Raw genomic sequence first — 19,526 nt, 5'->3', positions numbered from 1 at the left:
CAGCAAGGCCAGCATTTATTGCCCATCCCTAGTTGCCCCTCGAGAAGGTGGTGGTGGGCCTTCTTCTTGAACCGCTGCAGTCCATGTGGTGAAGGTTCTCCCACAGTGCTGTTAGGTGGGGAGTTCCAGGATTTTGACCCAGTGACAATGAAGGAACGGCGATATATTTCCAAGTCGTGATGGTGTGTGACTTGGAGAGGAACTTGGAAGTCATGGTATTCCCATGCGCCTGCTGCCCTTGTCCTTCTAGGTGGTGAAGGTCGTGGGTTTGGGAGGCACTTTCACACGGACTGAGTCTAAATCTTGCAGGTGGCTTCCTAGTTGGAATGAAATGTGTATATAACTCCAATACAGCGATTCACATCAATGCTTCAAATTCTTGACGCTGGATCAAACAGCATCAAAACATGCTGCTCAAGATGCATTAATCACACAAGAGGAAGGACACACAATGGTAATATCAGAGGAAAAAAAATGACCATCACAGCCAATGTCATCCTTGTTTTGTACTTCTACATGAGACAAATGTTTAGGGTCTTCAGGAGATGTAATTTTAATTGACAGACTGCAGTATCCCAGTTCAGGTGTTTGACACAGCATTCGGCCAACAGGAAGTAGTCACGCTACTCTTGTTCCATGAACTCAGCGAGGGCAACACACAAGTTAAACACGTGAAAGAATAGGGACTTGCATTTATATAGCACCTTACCATATTTCAAAAATGTCCCATTGTGCTTCAGATACAATGAATTACTTCTGAAATGAACTGATGTAGGCATATGTGGCAACTATTTTGCGCATGGCAAGATCCCACAAAGAGCAATGAGGTGAATGACAAATACATCAGTTTTAGTCGCACTGAGCGAGGGAGGAACGCTGACCTGAACAGAGAACGCCCTGCTCTTCTTCAAAAACTGCACATGATCTTTAACATCCCCTGAACTACAGGAACTGGTAGACTGGGATTCTAACATCTCACTCTAAATAAAGACGGTATTTCTAAATGCAGCGAAAAAGCAGAGCATCATGTCTTAACTTGTCAAAGTCTGTCAACAGATTGAAGAGAAAACTGAAGTAACAGATGAAATATTTCAATAAATAATTCATGTTGCCCCCAGGTGTGATGCTCATCATCATCGGTAAACAAGTGTGCAGACATCAATTCACGACAGAATCACATAAGCCGGAAGCAAATACTTCTGCAACTTGCCATTGACAGATGGAGGATTTAACAATCATGTTAAAATGTTTAATTATCTAGCTGATCATTAAATAATTCTTAAGGACTTCTGTGTTTAACTCAGATGCAAAATCATAGATCTATAAAGGCTGGTGGCTGTGCCTTCAGCCGTCGAGGCCCCACATTCTAGAATTCCTTCCCCAACGCCTCCACCTTTCAAGGTGCTCTTTAAAACCCACCTCTTTCACCGAGCTTTTGTTCACCCCTCCTAATATCCTCTTTTGTCTCAGCAACCATTTTTGCCTGATTACGCCTCCACGACATGCCCTGGGATATTTTTCTACATTAAAGGCGCTATATAAATTGTTGTCGTCGTCATCCGCCTATTTTATACGACGAAGTTTACGGCTATGCTGAACTACAAGGGGAAAAAAAACCCTAAAATCTACAACTTGCTGAGGCCCAATTTTGAAACGCCCACTGTACTGTGAGCCAGAGAATCAATACAAATTCAAAAGAGCGATGGAAATCTTCTCCAACCTTACCATGATTGATTTAAGTACCAACAGTGTCACCACAGAATCTGGGGCTTGGACTAGTATAACCTTAAGACTTAAAAATTAATACTTTATGAACACAATATTAAAAAAAACACGACAGGAAAAATAACCAAACTGTGGAAGGGGAGGAATCGTGATCGGCAGGAAGAGTCTGTTCAGGATACAGGAACACTGGGAGTGCTTCATCCTGCCAGTGGGAACGACAAGTGGGCAGTGTTCCATTCCCCATTACTGACATCCTTCTTCCATTTGCACACAAGGAAAAAAAAAATTACAAAAACACTCAACTTTGCAAAGGTTTTCAAAAGAGATAAAAATGTCAACAGTGATGCAATACAGTCGTTCTGATGATATCACCACTGTTTGTAGATCGAGGATCAAATCATTTACAGATGTTAATGGAACTAAACGGTGGAACGGCTGCCTTAAAACTCACTGCCAAACAGTTCCCGCCGAGTAAAATAGCAGCTGATTATTAGAGTGCAGCGAAGACACTCTGGTGCAGATGAAAGGGTGACAATAAAGGATTGATGAAAATCCTAGGCTGCTTAATATGCAGATGTCAATGTCAGTTTTTTTTTTGTTGTGCTACATTATCAGTACTAAGTATAATTCTACCCCTACCCCCATCAACCAGGTGTCTGATGGGTGCAGAAACCCATTTGTGTAAGAAGCTGCAAACTAAAGCTCCTGGGATATCCGGATGGGTAGAGCTTCTATTTGCCCGGTATGGAGTGCATACTCTCTCCTTAGACCCCATTTACTCTCGTCCAGCAAGAATTGGTGAGCAAGAACCAAGGCTTAGGGACACCGTATTTAAAGGTGTATGTAACATACATCACGTAAGGATAGAATTTACAGCACGGAAACAGGCCATTCGGCCCAACAGGTCCATGCTGTTGTTCATATTCCACACGAGCCTCCTCTCACCCTATCAGCATAACCTTCTATTCCTTTCTCCCTCATGTGTTTATCTAGCTTCCCCTTCAATGCATCTGTGCAATTCGCCTCAACTACTCCTTGTGGTGGCAAGTTTCACATTCTAACACTCTCTGGATAAAGAAGTTTCTTCTCAATTCCTCATTGGGTTTATTAGTGACTATCTTATATTTATGACCCCTGGTTTTAGACTCCCCCACTGTTCCTGGATCTTTCTCAGGCAATGCAAAAGTCAGCATTCCCTTGTGGAGAGTGATTTGTTGACTTTGCAATGGGACTGAATCTGCTTCAGAGGTGGCCGGAGCTGGGAGTTGACTTCGTTTGATGCCCCCCAACACTTGACTTGACTTGCCGGTCAAGACCCAATATCTGATCTCGTACCCTTGAGCAAGGTACCCAGCATCCATGGGATCATGTCCCTGCAAAAATGAAGACCTTCAAGAGAGGAACAGCAGGAAAAAAAGAGGGGAAATTTGGCAGAAAATAAACATCACTGGGTATAATCCTATTTTTAAATTCTTAATTTCAAATATTAATGAATGAGATCGAGCAGAAATACTAGATTACACATATTTTACAACCAATACTGGTCAGGATGAGTTCTTGTTTATTTAGATGCCATTCCTGTGCATCTTTAATCCAAATCCATTCAAACCAGTGTTGTAATAAATGTTTCGATGCGATCTGGTGAAACATTCTTTGCTATTCCATTGGCAAAAGGGGCGAGTACCAGAGAACACGGATTTAAGGTGATTGGTAACAGAACCAAGGAAAAATCTTCTTTCCACTGCGAGTCGTTATGATCTGGAATGTGGTGGAAGCAGATTCAATCGTGGCTTTCAAAAAGGAATTGGATAAATACTTGAAGGGGAAAAATTTGCAGGGCTACGGGGAAAGAGCAGGGGAATGGGGCTAACTGGATTGCTCTACAAAGAGCCGGGAAGGGCTCGATGAGCCGAATGGCCTCCTTTTGTGCTGTAACCATTCTTTGATTCTACTTTAACTTCTCACCTCATTTCTTCCCGCCTCACCCTCCCTCCCCAATACGAGTGTGCAGGAAAGTTAGTAAAATGCACATTCCCCCAACTTCCCCATTACCCCTCCAACCAAATGCATAAACAGTCCTTCACCTAGAGATCACACAGCTGCTGACTAACCTCCTTTGCACAATATAGTCGACAGTAACAGGATCAGAATGCCAAGGTCACACAGCGAACTAGTTTAGCAGAACCACTTTGAGAGAGGAATTTGCAATCATGTGTGAAACACTGCAATAGACGGCATTCCTTTATCCTCGAATCTGCACCAAAATTAATGAACCTTTCACCCAAATCTTTTTGTGGTTGCAATAAAGCTGATAATAGAAATTATTGTTAAACCCCCAAACCTTTGCACAAAGACATCCACACAATTGTAGTTCTGCACTCCGAACTCTCTCCTCTCAACCTCCACCCGCAATATACTCCCTTCCTTCTAGCAAGGATCTCGACTCATGCTGGGATAACAGTTCTGCAAGTTTCTGCAGTCCTCCAGATCCTCACCCAAGTGGCTATCCTTCATTTATAATCCGAGACGCTAAGTGGTGGCTTGGGGTGGTTGGGGGGAGGGAGAGAAAAAAAAAACAGAAGATGTCCAAAGGTGGGAATCCTCGGCAACTTTCCCCTTCATTGGATGACACTGAGGCTAATTTTAGTGCCCACACAATTGCATTGGCCAAGATTAGGGTAGACGAGGGATTAAACCTTCCTGGTCTGTATGGCTAAGTACCACATCACAGTGCATTTACCCACAGAACAATTGGTGGCACCCAAACATTTAAAGGCCAACTCTCCATCTTCAGTTACCCCTCCCAAGCCGCATACCACTGCACCCCAAGACACAAGGAGACTGGCCTGCTCCCGGGCCTCTTGTATTGCTGCACTATGACTTGGGATCAGGATGTGCCCAAGACTGGATAATGTTAACCCATCCCGAGCTGGAATTAGTAAATTGTCTTGTGAAAAACAATGGGGCACAAATGGTTTAGAGCATGCTGTACCATTCAATCACCTCTGCAGCCTGTGTGCATTACGGTTTTAAAAAAAACTTATATAATCACCACAAATTGCAACACCAGAGCTTTACTGGAGAAAGGTCAATCATAAACCAAGATTCTGCAGTTCATTTTTAATGTAACCGCTTTAGTTGGAAAACTAAGTAACATTTCTGAAACAGATGACTATCAGAAAAATGCTGCCGATGGAAGAAGTCTCTTCATATTTTCTACAACCATGAAAAGAACGAAGTTAGTGCAGAAACTACTGTCTACCATGCTGCACCACAGGATTATTACCACAAGCGTCAAAAATATCTAGTTATAAACCACCAGACTATCTGTTGGCACACCAATGCACAGCGCTAGAGTGCTGCGATATAGAATCATACAGCACAGAAGGAGGCCACTCAGCCCATCGTGCCTGTGCCAGCTCTTTGAAAGAGCTATCCAATTAGCCCACTCCGCTGCTCTTTCCCCATAGCCCTGCAAATTTTTCCTCTGAGTATATATAGGCAATTTCCTTTAGAAAGTTATTACTGAATCTGCTTCCACCACCCTTTCAGGCAGTATATTCCAGATCATAACTCGCTGCATTAAAAAAAAATCTCATCTCCCCTCTGGTTCTTTTGCCAGTTACTATAAATCTGTGTCCTCTGGTTGCCGACCCTCCTGCCACGAGAAACAGTTTCTCCTTATTTACTCTTAATCCCCCTTAACCTTCACTACTCCGAGGAGAACAATCCCAGCTTCTCTAGTCTCTTCACGTAACTGATGTCCTTCATCCCGGTTATCATTCCAGTAAATCTCCTCTGCACCCTCTCCTAGGCCTCGATGTCCTTGGACACGGCTCCATGCTCCACCACGTTGATATACGAATCTCGGCTGCGTTATGAGGGAAAGTACAAAGCAGAGGCTGGATGCTTCTCCAGGGGTTGAGATATACGCGAATTAAGGCGAACGTTCATTTCTCTATATGGCTTGCAAGGCTGAATGGCATATACCCAAGGGGGCCACAAAGACAAAAAAACTTGGACCCTTATTAGACACAGGCACAGTTCATGCTTACTCAGGGTTCAAGTTTTATTTTGCCAGTAGTGGATGTGTGGGACAGTGACAGGTGACAGGCTTTCGTTATCAAATCATTGGGTTTTATTTCACTGTGTGCTAGTGAGAGGTACAATTTTACATAAAAGTTATGATGCACCACTCTCAATAACTAACTGCAATAACATGCAAACATTTTTTTTCCATTCAATGTCCCATCATCCCATTGGTATAATTCAGCCAAGCGAGTGGACAAATGGCTTGTTCACAGACCTCAGTGCTGTGCTCCAAACTGCCCATACCAGGGCGAAGTGAAAAACAAAAAAGAGAAAGGGATTTGACAATAGCATTTGGTGTTGTATCCAATTCTGGGCACCATCCTTTAAGAAGGATGTCAAGGCCTTGGAGAGGGCGCAGAGGAGACTTACTAGAATGGTACCAGGGGTGAGGGACTTCAGTTACATGGAGAGATTGGAGAAGCTGGGCTTGTTCTCCTTTGAGCAGAGAAGGTTAAGGGGAGAATTAATACAGATGGACAAAATTATGAAGGGTTTTGATCAAGTAGATGGGGAGAAACACAGATTAAAGATAATTGGCAAAAGAACCAGCAGGGAGATGAGGAGAAAATTATTTATTCAGCGAGTTGTGATGATCTGGAATGCACTGCCTGAAAGGGTGGTGGAAGCAGGTTTAATAGTAACTTTCAAGAGGGAGTGGATAAATACTTGAAAAGGAAACATGTGTCGGGTTAGGGGGGAAAGAGCTGGAGGGAGTGGGACTAATTGGACAGCTCTTTCAAACAGCCAGCACAGGCACAATGGGCCGAATGGCCTCATTCTGTGCTGTAAGATTCTATGGTAGGTGGCCACAAATTCTTCATTCCTGCTTCCAAGAAAACTATCTCCCCTCCACTCATTATCCAGGTGAGATTCGGGCTCTCCACCAGAAATAATCAAAAGGGACTTTCACCTCCCATCACTGTGCAGTCTAGAAATACATAGAAATTAAAACTTGGAAATGGCACATCAGAATGTGAAAACACAGCATTGCCGAACCAGACACATGCTATGGTACTCAAGCGCCCCATGTACCTATTTTGACTTGTCTTATCATCAGCAACTGAAGAGTGCATCGTGATCGCCTGACCAAACCACTTCTGGTCCAAGACAAGGCGGGATACAATTCCTGTGCTGACCTAGTTTGCAGTGTGCAGATCACAATTCCAAACAGGTTTTTAAGTTCTTCAAAGCTGGGAATGCAAATTATACACAGATGCTTCCCCCCACCCACCACCCCGATTTTCTCCTGCTCTTGGCTGGAGAGGTAGTAAGTCATAGGAACACATGAACAATGGTGGACCATTCAGCCTCTCGAGCCATGGCTAATCTGTATCTTCATGCTGGTTACCTGACTTGGTTCCGTAACTCTTACCAAACAAAAATCCTTCAATCTCAGTTTTGAAATTTTCAATTGACCCACAGCCTCAACAACTTTTGTGGGCGAGTGTTCCAGACTTCCACTGTCCTTTGTGTGAAGAAGTGCTTCCTGACATCACCCCTGAACCACCCAGCTCTAATTTTCAAGTTACGCCCCCCCTTGTTCTGGACTCGCCCACCTGAGGAAATAGTTTCTCTCAATTTGTTTGGTCATCTTAAACACCTCAATTAGATCACCCCTTAATCGTCCATGTTCAAGGGAATACAAGCCTCGTAGAACCATGCCCCACATAGACGAGTGCCAGTAACCCTCCAGAACCTCACCCAAGGAACCAGTCCATATATGTAAGCCGGCATAGTGAGTGATAGCACGTTCAAGTGGGTTTGGGAGGGGGGGGTGCTGGGTACAGTGGTCAAGCTTGACCTTCCCTCACTCAATCTGCAAAAATACTCACTTTCCAGCACAGGACACTGAAGCCTGGCTGATTTTTGCCCTCCTCCCCCTAGAGAAGCTGAGGACCAAACTGTGGTCACTCTTCTGCCCATTTCTTAAGGTTAATATTACATAATTCAACTCAGATGAGAACTGGAACCTTGGATCGTTCTGGTCTGGTATTGAGCCAAACAAACCATGTGGTACATTTACTGAGAAATCCCAAAAGCTAACTCACTGACTGAAGACCACATACATTCCTTCTGTCCTCCTTTAGTCTTTTCCCATTCTTCGATTTCTTTTGCAAGTCATTTTGCTCAATGAAAAATACTGGACATGTACTTTCACCAGTAATTCAAGGCTGAGATAGACAGATTTCTGGACTCTAGGGGAATCAAGTGATATGGGGATTGGGTGGGTAAGTGGAGTTGAAGTCAAAGATCGGCTATGATCTTACTGAATGGCGGAGCAGGCTCGAGGGGCCATGTGCCCTGCTCCTGCTCCTATTTCTTATGTTCTACTTGATAAGCGTGTCAGGGAAACTGGCCACCTTGGACTCGAGGCTTCAAGGGACTTCCACAGCCAACATTCCATTCGCTGTGGCAACTAAAATTATGACATGAAGGCTAAGAATAAGCACAGCTCTGTATAACCAAAATTAAAATATATATATATATATATATATATATATATATATATACACACATTACAGAAGCAACCAGCTGGTTTATGTAATTGTACTGTTTGAGGAAATCAGATTCTGCTGCTGTATTTAATTTGGTGCTTCTAAAAGACTGATCAATCAATGCCAGCTCAGCCAATCCTTCCATGACCCTGACAGAGAAGGTCACTAATTAGTTTTGGATCAACCTGCTTGGAATCAGTCTCTATCCACAGCATCTTCCTCCAATCTATATACATTCGCTCTCAGGACAGATGTCTTGACTGAATGGATTCTGCAAATGCCATCCAGGGTAGCCATAGCATTGCCCTGGAAACTTCTGCAACACAATCCGTATTATGTGGGGAGGAGGGGAGGGGGTGAAAGAGGAAGCTGGGGGAGAACAGACTGAAAACGACGTGTATGCAATCTCGTTTCTTTCTGTTCTATTTTTAAAAGGACAAAATCCAAGGTGGATACTGCCGATGGGATTTGAAACTGTTTCCACTGGCAGCAGGGTCGGTAACCAGAGGATGCAGAATTAAGCTAATTGGCAAAAGAACCAGAGGGGAGATGTGGAGATTTTTTTTTAAACTCAGCGAGTTGTAATGACCTGGAACGCACTGCCTGAAAGGGTGGTGGAAACAGATTCAATAGTAACTTGCAACAGGGAATTGGATAAATACTTGATAATTTGCGGGGCTATGGGGAAAGAGCAGGGGAGTGGGACTAATTCGACAGCTCTTTCAAAGAGCCCGCACAGTCACGATGGGCTGAATGGCCTCCTTCTGTTCCGTGTGATTCTATTTTAAAAATAAAAATGTAAACTGAAAACTCGACCTTACTTATTATTACGAACAAGCTCCAGAACCAATCTACTTGGTTTCTGTAACCAGGTGAATAACTGTTCGAGGCTGCAGGTGGCCAATTAATTGAATATGGAATCAGAATAAGGAGCTCATTTTGCTTTTCTTCCCTCCCACTGAGACAGATCGAATGGAAGTCTCCTCAGGCTGCTGGTTGCAACAGCTCTTTTACATGAAATGAGTTTTGCATGGGCGTCTGCCCAGTTCTTTGTGGGTAGGCCCGGGATAGGCGATTTGGCACAGTGTGACATCCCGCAACAATCCCTACAAATTTCTACACTTACAGCGAGTTTTATATCTGGAGAAGTAACTTATTCAAATACCCAAATACTGACTCATGCTGGGGTACAGTTCCGTTGCCACCCAAACGGTGGCATCAAATCCTGACGAGCACTTTCCCACAGGGATTGCCATATAACCATCAGGAATGAAAGCAAGCAAGCCTTGCATTTATATAGCGCCTTTCACAACCTCAGGACGTCCCAATTTACAGCCAATTAAACACTTTTGAAGTGTAGTCACTGTTGTAATGTAGGAAACTTGGCAGCCAATCTGTGCACAGCAAGATCCCACAAACAGCAATGTGATAACAACCAGATAATCTGTTTTAGTGATGTTGGTTGAGGGATAATTATTGGCCTGCACTCCGGGGAGAACGCCCCTGCTCTTCTTCAAAATAGAGCCATGGGATCTTTTACGTCCACCTGAGAGGTTTAACGTCTCATCCAAAAGATGGCACCTCCGACAGTGCAGCACTCTCTCAGTACTGGACTGGGAGTGTCAGCTTGGATTTTGTGCTCAAGTCTCCGGAGTGGGGTTTCAATACACAACTTTCTGACTCAGAGGCGAGAGTGCTACCCACTGGAGTCATGGCTGACACCTCAATCTTTCAAAGAAACCAAGGATGATTCCCCCTCCCAACGCAGGAGCACTGAGGGTATCTGTCGTGCCCCAACTCTCACCCAAGTTGAGATCAGCCCAGGAATCACACCTGGGAGCAGCATAAAGCCGTAGGAGGCGGTGAAGCAAGTCTGACCACCCACCTAAATCATCATTGGCATTATATGGGGGTCCATCCACTCGATAATGCCTCCTGGCTGTTCAATGGAAGAAACAGTACCTACCCCACCCATGAAGAGGTTTAAGAGCTGGACTGCCCTGAGCAGCCAACCAAGGGTACTGCACATAGAAGGAAAGCAACTCAGGAAGGAAAGGAAAAAAATATACATATTTAATCTAAATATTGACCCAAATACAGATGCTATGGAGCACTGAACCTGCTGCAGAAATAGCCTTCAAAAGACGTCACAATGTGATGTGTAAATTCGTGCATTAGGATAAATCAACTTGCAGTTTTGATGAATCAAGCATCCAACATAAAAACACATACCTTAGGAGAAATAAACACAGGCCAGAAGCTGTCTGGTAGTTATTGAGCTAAATATAGACAGCTACAGTTTAACATTCCTTTGCCAATGTGGAGACTTTACTGTGAAGAAAGTTCCTGCGAAGAATATACAATCCAGTCCACCACACTAAAACACCAAACCAATCCTTCAAAGAAGTCAACAGGAAAAAGTCAGGAGCACTAATCACATCCAACCGAGACCACTGGTATTGGTCTTACCAGCGTGGAGCTTGGTTATTGTTATACACAGAACAACTTCCCAAACAGCCCCTCAAAAAAAAATTACAGCAGCTATGACAACAAGAACTTGCATTTATATAGCGCCTTTAACATCCCAAGGCACTTCACAGCAGCATTAACAAAATTTGACACCGAGCTACATAAGGAGATATTAGGACTGGTGGCCAATAGCCTGGTCAAAGAGGTAGGTTTTAAGGAGCTTCTTAAAAGGAGAGAGGCAGAGAGGTTTGGGGAGGGAATTCCAGCACTTAGGGCCTCTGCAGCTGAAGGCATGGCCTCCAATGGTGGAGCAATTAAAATTGGGAATGCGCAAGGGGCCAGAATTGGAGGAGCGCAGAGATCTCGGAGGATTGTAGGGCTGGAGGAGGTTACGGAGATAGGGAGGGAGGGGCGAGGCCATGGGGAGATTTGAAAACAAGGATGAAAATTTTAAAATCGAGGTGTTGCCGGTCCAAAAGCCAATGTAGGTCAGCGAGCACAGGGCTGATGGGTAAACGGGACATGGTGCAAGTTAGGATACGGGCAGCAGAGTTTTGGATGAGCTCAAGTTTACGGAGAATGCAAGGTGGGAGAGCGTTGGAGTAGTCGAGTCTAGAGGTAACAAAGGCATGGATGAGGGTTTCAGCAGCAGATGAGCTGAGGCGGGCAATGTTACGGAGGTGGAAATAGGTGACCTTGGTGAGAGAGAGGATACAGGGTCAGAAGCTCAGCTCAGGTTCAAATAGGGCACCTATGGTCTGGTTCAGCCTCAGTGGCCAGGGAGAGAGATGGAGTCGGTGGCTAGGGAATGGAGTTTGTGGCGGGGACCAAAGACAATAGCTTCAGTCTTCCCAATAGATAACTGGAGGAAATTTCTGCTCATCCAAGACTGCATGTCAGACAAGCTGAATGACAAATCAGAGGCAGTGGAGGTGTCGAGAGAGGCGGTGGGGAGGTAGAGCTGGGTGTCGTCAGCCTACCTGTGGAACCTCACGTTGTGTTTTTGGATGATGTTGCCAAGGGGCAGCATGTAGATAAGGAATAGGAGGGGGCCAAGGATAGATCCTTGGGGGACTCCAGAGGTAACAGTGCGGGAGTGGGAAGAGAAACCATTGCAGGAGATTCTCTGGCTATGACAGAACAAAACAATGACCAGCAATGAAATGTGAACAGAAAGAACACCCTACTGCAGCTCATCTGTGACTTGAATGCTAATTTTAGGACAGTGCCCAGATATACTGGAGGTAACCACCTTTATGTCGCACAATGAAAGGGATTGTGCCCTGGAGAAAATCCTGAAGATGTTTTCAGAGCTTAAATCCAATGATTATTTTTTTTAAAAACCATCAAATCAAAGAAAGTGTTACCATAGAAAAGGTTTGTTCTCTGATAGTACATCAAGTTTCTCCTGGGAGTATTGAACCATACAGAGCAGGAAGATCCCAGGTTTAACCCTGGCTCGTGCTGAAAGAGCTGATCTCAGATAAGAGTGTTAAGAGTATTACAAATAGCCTGGGTTATGGAAGGGAAAGTCAGCCAGAGAGCTCCTGATCAGTATCCAGTGACCCATGTTGGAGATGTGGTTCTATGAATCTCAAATAAGGACAAGCTGAAGCTCAACTGATGAGGGCCCCGTGGTCATATAGCCTGCTGACAAGGTTCACATAGAATAAGGGCCCCTTAGGCGAGGGGTCAGAGGAAATCCATGGAACTGTACTCCACTGAGAGGGGAAAAAAACACTTAAGTACAGAAATGGTATGCTAGGACTGGCCAGCAGTTCCACGTTAATATCTAATAGGTCGAGAAATTTAGCTGCTAAAAGGACACTCGTGGTCCGATTTGGATAGAGGGGAGCGCCAGCTAAATTGCACAGGTGGTTGTCAAAGAGGGTGCAATGCAGAGGTTGCATCAACTGCTTCAGGGCCACTTCAAGCTGGCAAAGGGGAAGGAGAGTGAGAACTGGTTTTCTGACAGGTTTGGTTTCCACTTTTCACACAAACAGCGTTACAAAACGTAGCAATCTGCCACGCAGGTACCATATATGATCTGTTCGAGGCAGTGGAAACAAAATAAATTGTTGGTCCAGGGTAAGGATTTAGAAGTTAAGTATTTATCCAGGTGGGGCAGGTTTCAAAATTGAAGACAACCATAATTTGCATACAACGAAACAGAGTGACATTTTCATCCAATTATTATTAAAAATGAACAAGTCAAGTACTTTAATGTGTAAGTAGTTATTGGTGTACACGTTTCATTTTAAATGAACGATTTATTGCCCCCAACCCACCCCGAGTTCAGGCAACACTTCGATTTTAAAATTCTCATCCTTGTTTTCAAATTCTTCCGTGGCCTCGCCCCTCTCTATCTCCATAACCTCCTCCAGCCCAACAACCCTCCGAGATCTCTGCGTTCCTCCAACTCTGGCCTCTCGCACATCCTCGATTTTCTTCGCTCCACCATTGGAGGTCGTGCCTTCAGCTGCCTAGGCCTGAAGCTCTGGAATTTCCTCCTTAAACTTCTCCGCCTCTCTAACCCTCTCTCTTCCTTTAAGGCGCTCCTTAAAACCTACATCTTTGACCAAGCTTTTGGTCACCTGTCCTAATATCTCCTTTTGCGGATCAGTGTCAAATTTTGTTTGATAATCACTCCTGTGAAGCGCCGTGGGGCATTTTACTAGATTAAAGGCGCTATATAAATGCAAGTTGTTGTTGCTGAATGCCCTACAATTCTTACAAAGCAAATCTGACCTGAACGTTTATTTTTAAAACCTTTTTAATGGACATATTTTGGGGATGTTCCACTCCCTGCTTCAACTTGCTGCCTTAATTGTCCTGCAATTGAGAGCACAAGCAATTGGTGTGCTCCTATGCTGCCTCTTGTTGGCCACTTAAGATACTCTGGAGACCCTCAAGCATGACCCTCCCCCTCTACTGGAATATGAATTAGCCTCCATTCAGCACAGCTACAATCTAGAACTGAGTAGCGTGCTGCTCAAACATGAGTCCATCCCTACATGTTACTGGGTGCTAGGTCATTTAACCTCAGCACCAACATACTCCCAACCTGAAATGATACTGGGCACACATCAACCAACCAGCTGACAAATTAACGGTCAGTCACCGTATACTTACTCTCCTCTGCTGCAGTGTAGATCGTGCCCGGTAACTTGGGGTGTGCCTGTGCGGTCTTAGCGGCAATCACAATATTAGCACCATCCTTGGCTGCCTTCAAGGCGATCGCTTTGCCAATGCCACGACTGGCGCCTGTAATGAAGAGAGTACGTCCTGCTAGTTTCCTAGCGGGGAGAAACCCATTAGAACTTGCAATGTTCACATTTTGGAATGAAACTAAAAAAAAAATTGCATACTTTTTTTTGAAAACCACCTCCTCCTTGCGACTGTACAGTTCGATGAGCACAGCGCACCCTCCTGTGTCTTGCCCCAGGTGTCCATGTTTCATACATGAGCCATGAGGTGATGAGAGCATTTACAACACCCTCTACTGCCCTCCCGGCTGAGATCAGTTAATTTGGCACAGCCTCAGAAATGAACTTGGGAACTTAGCGAGCTCAGGGGGATATGTGCCATTGGGCCCAGAAGGTCTTTTTAATTAACCTCAAACACCATCTTCCCCGCCATTCTCTCTTTCAGAAACACATTTAGTTGCCCTTTGAACCCATTTATGTCGTTTGCTTCATTGGTCTTTTCCTGGCAATTTATTTCATGTCTGTCATCCTTTGTGTGAAATAGTTCTGTCTGAATTCCCAATATACTTCTACATTACATTCCCTAATATTTGAACCATCAGTCTCTGAAAACAATGTTTGGATCAATTCCCTTCATTATTTTTTAAAACTTCAAAGTCTTCCCTTTCCTAAAGAGAATAAGCTCAGTTTCCTTCATCTTTCTTGACAACTTTAAATATCATAGTGCATTTTCTTTTATAGCTACCAAGCACTGAGTTAACTAACTCCCTGATCAGCACAGGGGTGAGTTTCTGTGGAATTCTTCAGAACGTCTGTCCTAATTTCGGTGTGGTTGTTTACCCGGAGTTTCCGCACTGAAGTTACGACAGACGCTTGTCTGTCGCCTTGAAGGCAGCCAAGGATGGTGCTAATATTGTGATTGCCGCTAAGACCGCACAGGCACACCGCAAGGGAGAACCCTTGTGAAAGCTCACCCCATACTCCCTGATACAGCAACAAATTATTTCTCTGCATTGAATTGCACGTTTTTTCCCTTGCCCATTTCCCAAAAGATTTAAATCCTTCTGGATTGCCTTGCTGCTCTTTATTTGCTCTGCATCCAATTCTATCATTATAGTAATGTTAGTTATCAGTCAGCAATGCATTTTTGATACACATTTTCCCTGTTGGGTATCCTCTATCACAGAGGGCAGCTACCCGACCCAACTTTTCAGGCGAGAATGGGATTTTCTTTTATAAATTGGACAAGGGAATGAATTACAAATGGAGCTCCCACTAAAAACATTACAATTTATATGTTTGTGATACAAGCCAGTCATATCTCTGTGGCATTCACAGAATTTGGCAAAGTGCTTTGCAGCTGCAGAAACGAGCTCATTACAAACCAGTTCAATGTCAGGCACATTATTAGGAGTTGGGAGTCACAGCTTGATAAGGGGGTGCAGTGTATCTGAAGTTTGAACATTTTAACCTCCAAACCAAGGAAGGGGAAAAAACCTAAACTTTTTCAAAAGTTAAACATAAAGCCTCAAAAGCAACATTGTTCAATTACATTGAAAGATTCAGTCACTGAGCCAAGCTGGATTGCAGGTACTGCACGCACTAACAGACCAGGCACAATGGGTCTACATTCTTTGGAGATTGGGAGAGATTATTTTTTTTAAGTTCAAAAACATCTTATTTTCTTGCCTTTTCTTTATAATAATGCAGTGGCCAGAGATATCTAAACAACTATTTGCATTCATGTAGCACCTTTAACGTACTACAACATCTCAAGGGGCTTCACAGGAGCGTTATCAAGACAAAATTTGACACTGAGCCACAAAAGGAGATGTTAGGACAGGTGACTGGTCACAGAGGTAGGTTTTAAGGAGCGTCTTAAAGGAGGGTCGTAAAGGAGGAGAGAGAGGAAGACGGACTTCCAGAGCTTAGGGCCCAGGCAGCTGAAGGCACGGCTGCCAATGGTGGAGCAAAGGAAATCGGGGATGCGCAAGAGGACAGAATTGGAGGAGTGCAGAGATCTCGGAGGGTTGTAGGGCTGGAGGAGGTTACGGTGATAGGGAGGGGTGAGGCCATGGAGGGATTTGAAAGCAAGGATGAGAATTTTATAACAGTGGTAAGTTTAAGAAATGGTTTGTACTTTCACCTCTCCCTCTCAAGGTTGTCTGTGGCCTGTTGATTTGGGAGGATAGTTGCCCTTCATCCTCTGGTACAGAGAATGTCTAACAGGGGAGCAGCAGTGTATTGTGTGCATTTCAATGTGCATTGAAAAGTGATGATAATGATCAGAACAATGACAACAATAGAATTTTTAATCTCAAAACATTAAAATCCCTGGAAACAGCCCATGCGCAATTACTTTGGCAATTTGTGGTATTACAATATTGGCTATTCTCCGGCAACAATGTCATGTTAAAAAATATAACACAAGGTCACCATGTCATGTAAAGTGTAAAAAATGGCTCTCCGTGGCAAGTTTGGCACATTTAAATTTAGTATGCAAGCACGAAGTCAACTGTGGCTCTGTGGTAGCACTCTCGCCTCGGAGTCTGAGCTTGTGGGTTCAAGTTCCACTCCAGGATTTGACAAAACCTAGGCTAACACTCCAGTGCAGTATTGAGGGAGTGCTGCAATGTCTTTCGGATGAGACATTTAAACCAAGGCCCAGTCTGATGTAAAAGAGCAGGGGAGTTCTCCCCGGTGTCCTGGCCAATATTTATCCCTCAACCAACATCACTAAAACAGATTATCTGGTCATAATCTCATTGCTGTTTGTGGGACCTTGCTGTGCAGATATTGGCGGCGCTATATAATTGCACATCTTTCTTTCATTATGCACTGTCGTTGAAGTGCACCATGAAAAGATTGAGTCAAGTTCCAGTAGTTTGATAACAGATACAGTCTATCTACAACTTCAAAATGTTAACCTCCAAACCAAGGGGAAAAGCTAACCCTTCAAAAGGTTAAAACAGATAAGCAAAAATTGTATTTAATACATGACAATGGGTTAAACACCTGTGTGCTGATTAGAGCCCGACAGGCCATGAGCACTGCGTTCAGGAATCCGGAATGACGAATTAGGCCAAAGTCTACTACAAAAATATGAAAGACAAGAATATAGCCTGTCTCACAATGTTGGGCGTAAGGTTTAAAACTCTGATGGAACGAGAGCCATTCTTTCATCCAACTAAAATTTACATGCAAGACTTTAACATACTATAAATCTTGAAAGATACAGCTCCAACACTTACTACAGAAGCTAGGGTAGCATTTTACGTTGAGGTCATCTGACAACATTGCACTCACATTAAAAGGTGGGGGAGGGGGGTAAATGAATACATTCAGAAAGTTACACATGACTGCAATAATACCAGTGAAGAGTAGCGCTATGGTCTAAATGGTATGTAACGGTTTAAGGAAGCTCTCAATATCAAATCTCCCCACCAACCTGGGAGGGGAGCTTTTAAAATGTCTGAGGTTAGGTTTGTATTGTAAACAGTTCTGGTGTAGAATGAAGTGGATTAAACATTAACCCACCAGACTGCCTCGGCTGCAACTGTCTTTGAAGGTTGGAAACATACAGAAAGGAGAGAGTTAGAATGAAAGTATGTTGTGTGGAGGGTTCTTATGTGCAATTAACAAATGATTGCAACGGTTTTTGCTCCAATAATTTTGGATTAGTTAGTAAATCAGCTAGCCAGGTAGGGCAAGGTGAATGTAAGCAGAACTTACGTCACCTTTACCAGCATTGTGGCTCAAGACACGCTAGAATTGAACTTTGCATAGATACTTATTGGCCATGGCTCAGTGGGTAGTACTCTCGCCTCTGAAATCAGAGGATCGTGGGTTCAGGTCCCGCTCCAAAGGCTTCAGTACAAAAGCTAGGTTTGCACTCCCAGTACAGTGCTGAGGGAATGCTATACAGTTGGTAGGTGCCGTCTTTCGGATGAAACGTTAAACCGAGGCCCCGTCTGCCCTCTCAGGTGGATGTAAAAGATTCGTTGACACGACTTCGAAAAAGGGCAGGGGAGTTCTCTCTGGTGTCCTGGTCAATATTTATCCCTCAACTAACAGCTCTAAAACAGATTATCTGGTCATTATCAGGTTGTTGTTTATGGGGCCTTGCTGTGTCCAAATCAGCTACCATGTTTCTCACAACAGTGACTACAATTCAAAAAGTACTTCATTGGCTTAAAGCTCTTGGGGGCGTCCCAGGGTCGTGAAAGGCGCTATATAAGCTCAAGTCCTTCTTTTACTTTCTTTCATACAATCCACTACACAGCAGAAAAGCCCAATATTAAGTGTCTCACTACAGAACTGCACAACTCTACCTCAGTTCAGAAGCTACTCTTTCCATGGTTCAATTGGAATAACGTGCAGCACCACTGTAACTGCGGGAGAGAGCTCTGGTCATGGGCTTTATGTTACCAAGTGCAAAGCTAAAGGATTATTCAGAACGTTTACGACTGAATGTGTCAATATACTGGCAGTGACAGCATAAAGGGGCCCTGCTAGTTTGGTTTGTTGGACTCCTGATCAGTACCTGCGAGCCAAGGTCTGGATCCAACACTACTGCAGTCAAATTGCTGATGCGTGACTGCTGCATTACTACGAAGAAGGAATTAGTGAATGACATGCAGGATGCCTTAAAATATTAGATAAAAAGAGGATCAAAAACTGCATCATTTCCCAACCATCATTACCCTAGATTATGGCACACATATCAGGGCTCACAGGAACACTGATCCTGTACTCTTGACCAAGGACTGATGCCACTGACCAACAAGGAGCATGGCTGATTTTAAGGACTAAAGAAAGAACTTACATTTATTTAGTGGCTTTCACACCCCCAGGATGTTCCAAAGTGCTTCACAGCCAATTAATTACTTCTGAAGTACAGTTATGAATGTAGGGAAACACAACAGACAATTTGCATACAGCAAGATCCCACAAACAGCAATTACCTAAACAACCAATAAATTGTTTTTTTTTAAAAAATGTTGGTTGAGGGATAAATATTGGCCAGGGCACTGGGAGAACTCTCACCTCTGAGTCAAGTCCCACTCCAGAGACTTCAGCACAAAATCTAGCCTGACACTTCAGTGCAGTAGTGAGGGAGTGCTGCACTATCAGAGGTGCCGTCTTTCAGATGAGACGTTAAACTGAGGCCCTCTCAGGTGGATGTAAAAGCTCCCATGGCACTATTCCAAAGAATAGCGGGGGAATTCTCCCCAGTGGCCCAGCCAATATTTATCCCTCAACCAACATCACTAAAAAAGATTATCTGATCATTACGTTGCTGTTTGTGGGACCTTGCTGTGCCTCCTCCATAACAACAGTGATTACACTTCGAAAGCACTTCATTGGCTCCAAAGCACTTTGGGACGTTCTGAGGTCGTGAAAGGTCCTATATAAATACAAGTTCTTTCTTTCTGGCTCATCTCAGTGCGGGCAGTGATGGGGCGCTACAGTTGACGTCCCCCACTCCTAATCACTAGACAGTGTCCCTCACTGCAAGCATAGGTGGGTGGACATGGAT

The 19,526-nt window shown here is 44.0% G+C and overlaps 1 protein-coding gene across 2 annotated transcripts in view; it reads right to left on the bottom strand.

The window, feature by feature from the left end:
* hsdl2 (hydroxysteroid dehydrogenase like 2) overlaps window positions 1–19,526 on the bottom strand; it is a 108,451-nt gene that overhangs the window by 81,102 nt on the left and 7,823 nt on the right. For both annotated transcript variants that reach the window (XM_067983591.1, XM_067983592.1), the window contains exon 2: window positions 13,914–14,077. In XM_067983591.1, coding sequence (XP_067839692.1) covers window positions 13,914–14,077 — 164 coding nt within the window. The remainder of the gene's footprint in view (window positions 1–13,913; window positions 14,078–19,526) is intronic.

Source organism: Heptranchias perlo, chromosome 4, assembly GCF_035084215.1.
Source record: "Heptranchias perlo isolate sHepPer1 chromosome 4, sHepPer1.hap1, whole genome shotgun sequence".
In the NCBI taxonomy this organism is placed as follows: Eukaryota; Metazoa; Chordata; class Chondrichthyes; order Hexanchiformes; family Hexanchidae; genus Heptranchias; species Heptranchias perlo.
Note: the sequence above shows the minus strand (reverse complement) of the source record. Positions and strands in the feature narration are given on the sequence as shown.